The sequence below is a fragment of the Acartia tonsa genome, chromosome 14, assembly GCF_053477335.1.
Source record: "Acartia tonsa isolate MP-2025a chromosome 14, ASM5347733v1, whole genome shotgun sequence".
Taxonomy (NCBI): domain Eukaryota; kingdom Metazoa; phylum Arthropoda; class Copepoda; order Calanoida; family Acartiidae; genus Acartia; species Acartia tonsa.
The window spans coordinates 39,644,534-39,652,299 of record NC_137273.1 but is presented as its reverse complement, the minus strand read 5'-3'; the positions used below and the strand labels follow the sequence as shown (position 1 = coordinate 39,652,299).

General features: G+C 31.8%; 1 protein-coding gene across 1 annotated transcript; it reads right to left on the bottom strand.

The window, feature by feature from the left end:
* Positions 1–611: 611 nt before the first annotated feature.
* Positions 612–7,349, bottom strand: LOC145305766 (uncharacterized). The gene is made up of 7 exons (XM_080147558.1): positions 7,180–7,349; positions 6,386–6,437; positions 6,025–6,093; positions 5,131–5,185; positions 4,527–4,630; positions 3,474–3,540; positions 612–1,708 (listed from the first exon to the last, which is right to left on the bottom strand). Exons 1-7 carry the CDS (start codon positions 7,318–7,320, stop codon positions 1,633–1,635), a joined length of 564 nt encoding a protein of 187 aa, XP_080003684.1. The 5' UTR covers positions 7,321–7,349; the 3' UTR covers positions 612–1,632.
* Positions 7,350–7,766: the final 417 nt, after the last annotated feature.

Genomic DNA, 7,766 nt, shown 5'->3' with positions numbered 1-7,766 from the left:
TTTACCTGAATGACCCTGCTAGGTTTGCTGGCATCTTATAAGTTAGTCAAAGTCATACTTTTCTCCCTTTGCCCTTTATTTTCCACTAGCAGCTACGATCCTAGTGGCCTATAGGTGTAGGGGAGGGGAGAGTCGAATTTGATAACCCAATCATTTTAGATTTTAATAAAAAAAAGTAAAAAATTAATTTATTTTTTCAGGGGCAATTTCTCTTGGGAGGTTGGTGGTACCCTCCCCTAAAATATTTATAAACCTTCCTGGGACCTATAAGAAGCTACCCTGTTAAGGAGAACCCGATCAGTTCAGCGGTTAACAAGATTCTTTGGTACAAACAAACAGACAGACAGACAAAGAGACAAACATACATCCTGTTACTTTATTATAAGGATTATCATCAAAAATCAAAATTCAAAATATTTATTTTAGTCAACATAATGAAACACAATGATAGGATCAGAATATTTACACATAGATATATTGATTATATAGATTTTTATTTGTAAACACAAAATTTTTTATATATATTGACTAAAAAGGCTGGATCCAATGCAAAACACAATATGCAAATTTCTATTAAGAATTTGATTATTAAACAATAACATTGTGAACATATGGTAAGAGAAAATCAAGCCCAATTTAATTTATCATATAATAGAATAAACATAGATAAAAATTTAATATTAGCAGAAAAAAATTGTGTTTTTAAGTCTATTTTGAAGGTAAATGAGCATGTAGTTCTAGAAAAATAAAATTTAAAAAGAAAATAACAAGGGAAATGAACCTCATATAATATACTAGAGTTGGGCTCGATATAATTATCTTGCTATTGGCTAGGTTTATTCACTGATTTATTTACTTTCTTTTGGTTATCTGAATTCTGACTATTAACCCTATTCTTCCATTATCTTCTCCCTGACGATTTCTTTCTTTAAACTATTATAGGATCTTAATATTTTTTTATTTCAAATTATTGTCCTGAAAGGGTTAAAATGTTTAGTTAACTATTAAATTTTAGTTCAATATCTGACCACATTATCATGTATCGCTAGTATCAAATATTTTAAAACTAAGTTTTCTTTTATTTACAATATTATAAATTTAAATTTTCTGGTTTATGGATAGAAATTTAATACTTCAATATAATTCAAATAGCAACATGAAATAAAAAAAATGAATTTATTGTTTATACAGTAAAATATTGGGACTTATCGTTCTGGTCAATGAGAGTTTATTACGGATTATTGGAGTACTATGAGTTTTAGACATCTATCGCTTGGAAAACTTGAGCTCATATATACATTTATTTCCTATATAAATATGTTATGGATCTTGATGCAATAAAACAGGCCCTTTTGTAAATGTTAAAAATTGGAGGATTTCAATAAATAAAAGTAATCGCAAATATACTTAGTAAATGATATTTCAAACCTGGCTAATTTTTACTCTAAAACTTTGGGTACTTTTAATAAATTTTAATGATTTTTTTCTTTTAAATCTAGCACTAGACTAGAATACTTGTTGAATCCAGGGAGATGGATGGCTTCCAATCCGATTAATATCCACTGGATTAGAACCGGTTCTCAGCCATACTATCCGCATAATATCCGCTGGAAAGGTGTCTATAATTCAACTCTAGACTAGAATATTTGTTGAATCCAGGGAAGTGGTGGAGATGGATGATGTAGCTGTATCTGATATACTACTGGACCTGAAAGTAATTGTAAGTGTTCAACTGTATATTATACTGGTACCCAATGTTTTAAGAACCCTCTTATCTTATCAGTGAGTCAGAAAACTTTGAGTACTTTTATTGAATTGTGAGTAATAGTTACCAACTGTATATTACACTGGTACCCAAAGTATTATAATTTCTGTATATATTTTTAATGGTTTAAAACTTTTAGTACTTTTATTGAATTGTAAGTAAGTGTTTAACTGTAAATTACACTGGTTCCCAAAGTTTTTATAACTTCATTATCTTTTTCATTGGCAAGAAAACTTTGAGTACTTTTGTTGAATTGTGAGTAAGGAAGTGTCATACTGTAAATTACACTGGTACCCAAAGTATTGTAATATTTTATTGAGTTGTGAGTGTTTGTGTCTAATTTTTTCATTCCAATAAAAGTACCCAAAGTTTTTGAGGCAACAAACAAGATAAGGTTTTTAAGCATTGGGTACCAGTGTAATTTACAGTCCAATGCCCCTCTATTAAACACTCTGTATATATAATCTTAATTGGACCTATTTAGTTGAATACTTTTATTGAATTCTGAGTAATAGTGTCCAACTGTAAATTACACTGGTACACAAAGTTTTTGAGGCAACGAACAAGATAATGCACTTAAGCATTGGGTACCAGAGTAATTTACAGTCCAATGTCCCCATGTTAAACACTCTGTGTATATAATCTTAATTGGACCTTGTTGAGTACTTTTATTAAATTGTGAGTAATAATGTCAAACTGTAAATTACATTGGTACCTAAAGTTTTTATAACCTCAATTAGTTGGCTAGAAAACTTTGGGTACTTTTATTGAATTGTGTGTAATTCTTTTATTCAAAGTACCCAAATTTTTTGAGGCAACAAACAAGATAAGGTTCTTAAGCATTGGGTACCAGTGTAATTTACAGTCCAATGTCCTTCTGTTAAACACTCTGTATACATAATCTAATTTGGACCTAGTTGAATACTTTTATTGAATTGTGAGTAATATTGTATATTTCAATGGTACCCAAAATAATGCAAGTGACAAGATTAAGCATTGGGTACCAGTGTAATTTACAGTCCAATGCCCCTCTGTTAAACACTCTTTATATACAGGGTTGACCAAAATAAACTGGGTTTTCCAGTGTTGGAAAACAAGTAGTATGAATATGAAAAAAAATGATATGTCATATTCTCTATAAAAATATGCATTAAATATATAACAGGTGTTTTTTAATATCTCTTAAAACATTAGTGCATTTTAGAGCTCAAAGAATTCAAATGGTTTGTGTGTTACTGAATTCTTGTAGAATTTTATGCTATAACGTTCATTTCAAATCTTTTTTTTTTACTTGAAAACTACATGATAGCATGGACAACAAAAAATTCTAATAATTTAATTCAAAATGCCTTTTTTAAATACAAAACATTAATTTTCCTTTGCTTGAATTTTGATTAAAAGAAATTCTCATGTTTGTTCCTCTCCCCTCCCCCTCTTAATCTTTTGATTTTGATTGACAGGTCATAACAGATTAACACATAAAAATTAGGATACATTAAGATACACTAGGATGAGACATTTTTACCTGTAAGAACAGCCGCAGTTTTAGATATATTAAAAAACACCTTAAGTAAATGTAACAGAGAACATGTAACATTGCTACAGAGAACATGGACCTATACATATTTTTTTCATACTCCGACTGGTTATTTCCCAAAACTGGAAAACACATTTTTTTTCAGTCCACCCTTTATAATTTGAATTGTACCTGGTTGTCTGCAAGTTGTTGTCCTGTGCTGCAGCTGTGGATGTTAGTAGACCACTTCCAGACTTCTATCAGTTTAGGTCATATTTATGTAAAATTTACATACAATGTATACTGGTACCCAAAGTTTTATATCCATACTATATCAATCATTGGGTACCTTTAATGAACCTTCATTGGTTGGTGGAAACTATTAGTGCTCAAACTTTTCAACCAATACCTTCTACATTATAGATTTTATAGTGGTACCCAAAGTTTATGCAAAATTTATATATATTTTTCCATTTTATACTGGTACCCAAGGTTGTATATCCATAGTATATCAATCATTGGGTACCATAAATGAACCTTTATTGGTTGGTAAAAACTTGTAGTGCTCCAAATTTTCAACCAATATCTTTTACTTTAGGGGTACCCAAAGTTTATGTCATATTTATGCAATATTTACATATATATTAAGTTTATACTGGTACCCAAGGTTTTATATCCATACTATATCAATCATTGGGTATCTTTAATGAACCTTCATAGGTTGGTGGAAACTATTAGTGCTCAAATTTTTCAACCAATATCTTCTATATTACAGAGTTTATACTGGTACAAATTGAATTTTCCTTTTTAGGGAAGATTCACATAGGTCTTGGGATGGTTTTAGGCTATTCATTTTAAAATTTAAGCCCCCAGATGGTTTAGGCTAATTTTCTGCCTCCTTATTACACTAAAAAGTACCTAGATACTGGATACTAGATGCTAGGGGCGCAGCCACTAGTCTATAATACAAACTAAAATACAATGTTTGTCTGTCCGTAAATCTAGATCTTAAGATCTAACCGTTTGAGCTCAACTATTTACTTAATATTGATACAAGTCGGTTTCAGCTATTTTTCGGGGGGAGGGGGGGGGGGGTACAACCCTAAACTTCCAAAAAGGAAAAATTAACCACCAATCTTTTTTTTCTTCATCTTTTAAATCTTTTTAAAGGCCACTAATAATTTCATATTGTATTTAACTATTTTATAACATTTATAATGTATAAAGTCTTTCATAAATATTCCTTGCTGTCTTTGCTATCTTTAATACTTGCTGAGATATTGTGAGCTTCTCTGTTTGTTTCTGTCTCAATATTTGCTGTGCTGCGCCGTTTCATGTTCACACTTTCTCTAAAAACAAGAAAAGGGGTTATTTTGTGTGTAATCATTGGGGCAGTACATCAATTTATCTGCCAAATTTCTCTAAACACAAAAATTTTAATTCTTTCAGAATACCAGGGAGGGACGGAGACATTGGGCTGTTTATTACACGTGTCCTCAAAGTTTTTAAAATAATGTTTTCTTATTCATGGCTTTGGGGACTTTTATCAGATTTTGATTGGTTTGTTCATTGAGTTGAGTGTCCAAAAGTTTCAACCGTTAATTGTAACCTACAGAAGGGGTTGTTTTGTGTGTCATGATTGGGGATGTACATCAATTTATCTGCTGAAATTTATTATTCATATGTTTGAAAAAATGAAGTAAAAGAATCATGAAAATTGACAAGATTTAAAAAAAAAATTATCCAGATACCATAGAAAAATCATTAAATTACTGAAACATTATAATCAACAACAAGATAAGAGTAAAGTTTAGGATTCCTGTAGAAATAAGGGATTATCTTTATTTACCTTGACTTGTTGCTAGAGGAGGAGACACTTTGAGTTGATCTCCTACATCCCTTTCCTAGATAGATAGAAAGATAATGACATGGATGGTTATATAGATATATATTCATGGATATAGATAGTGAATAGATCAGGGAGGGAGAGAACATTGATATGTTTATTACACTAGTCCCCAAAGTCTTACAATAATGTTTTCGTGTTCACTAGCATAACTACCTTTTATTAAATTTTGAATAGTTGATTCATTTAGTTGAGAGTCTAAACACATTTCAACCACTAATAATAATATATGCAAGGACAATTTTGTGTATCATAATGGGGTTGTACCTCAATTTATCGGCCAATTGTCTTATTCCTGTAGATCCCTCTGTGAATAGATAGTTATTCATACCTGTATTATCTGTGTGTAAATGTTGCAAGTGGGGAAGGGTAATTTTGTGTATCATAATCTGGGTTGTATCAATAAAATTTTTGGACATTGTCTTATCCCTTTAGATCCCTGTAAATAGATAGTTATACATACCTGGATTATCTGTGTGTAAAGGTTGCAAGTGGGGAATGGTAATTTTGTGTATCATAATTGGGGTTGTACACATCAATTTATCCGTCATTGTCTTATCCCTTTAGATCCATGTAAATGGATAGTTATACATACCTGGATTATCTGTGTGTAAAGGTTGCAAGTGGGGAAGGGTAATTTTATGTATCATAATTGGGGTTGTACATAAATTTTCTGGTCATTGTCTTTTCCCTTTAGATCTCTGTGAATAGATAGTTAAATACCTGGATTATCTGTATGAAAAGGTCGAAGTGGGGAAGGGTAGTTTTGTGTATCATAATAGGAGTTGTACATCAATTTTTGGTCATTATCTTATCCCTTTAGATCCATGTAAATACCTGGATTATCTGTATGTAAAGGTTGCAAATGGGGAAGAGTTGCACTGTTCTTTAACTGTCCTCCAGCACCTGAACAAGGGGATAATTAAGAGAATTGCACACCCTATTCTCTAATATTTAGTAATATACTCGCAATTCAAGTTTTACGTTTAGTTGGGTCATTTTAACGTGTAGATCCTTACCTATGCCTAGCACAGGAATCATTTTTATATTTCCAAAAAATAGACTTCACAGCAGTTCTAATGGTATGCCTAAGTTTTTTCTACCATGAACACAAGCCGTGCAATTTGAATTTTAAAATCTATGCATTTTTTTTTGCTCACCATTTAAACGTCTATATCTATCTATCTACTGGCTGTACCTGTTCTGACAACATGTCCACCAGACCTGCCAGGTCTCCTGCCACCAGACACCTAGATAGACAGATAGATAGATAGATGTATAGATAGATTGATAAAGAGATAGATAGATAGATGGATAGATATATAGATAGATAAATAGAGAGATAGATAGATAGACTCCTGTGCCGGAAAAACAAAAATTTAAATCATTGATTTGATAATGGTACTTAATTGGGGAGAGGCGGGATCTACCAACCCTCCATATTTTAATTTTAGTTAAAAATAAAAAAAAATTTAGGACGGGGGTTGTTCTTTTTAAGTAAGTGGTGGTACCCTCCCTCAAAATAGTTATAAACCTTCCCAGGACCTATGAGAAATTCCTTTTAAAAGAAGAACCATATTGGTTCAGCAGTTTGGGAGATCCTGTAGTACAGACAGACAAACAGAAATTCTGTTACTTTATTACAAAGATCTATATTTAAATCTCTTAGGATAATACTGATTAAAGACAAACATCCTTAAATGAATTCATTCCATGCTTAACTAATGAAAGAGAACTAATGGGCATCATCCACTAGTAATGGAATGCAATACTCTAACAGCCACTGATGGATGATAGGTTAAGTAACATGCAATTTATGTTGTGCACCTGACATAGCATCAGCAGGAACCATGTTTTCATCAATTGCGCAATTTTGGACCAAGATCACCTTCCCCACAACTAGTGGATTTTTAAAAAATTTCTTTAAAAAGTACCTCAAACTAAACCTAACCTAAGCGTAATCTAATCCAACATAACCTAACCGAATGTTACCTGAAGTTGTTGATCATCCAAAGAGATGTTGCTGTGAGAGTAGCGTTGAGTGTGGCCAAAAGATTTTGCTGAACCATGGTCTGAAGCTCCTCCCCCTGTAGCTGCTTGGTCTGATGATGTTGGTCCCTCTGGTGATATCATTGTGATGCAGTGTTGCTGGTAACTACCAACATCCTTAATTAGATAGATAGATATATATCATTGTGATGCAGTGTTGCTGGTAACTATCAACATCCTTAATTAGATAGATATCATTGTGATTCAGTGTTGTGATTAATTATAAGGATTTACATTTTGATGTAGTAATCATAAAGGTTAAGACAATGAATTGATGTACATCCTCAAAATTCTATGCTCAGATTATTGGATCAGTATGGAAATTTCTATTTCTCCTAACTAGATTTAGTATTACTACGCAAAGCATCGAAGACATTGGATAAGAGAGCTTGGATTACCAGTAAAATTTATAGTTCAATGTCTCCTCCTTCACTGTGCTATGTAAAACAAAACTATGAATTTTCCTATTGGCTTGGATTAATGCTCACAATTATACAAAAATTAATACAGCTTTACATATGGTTTGATAA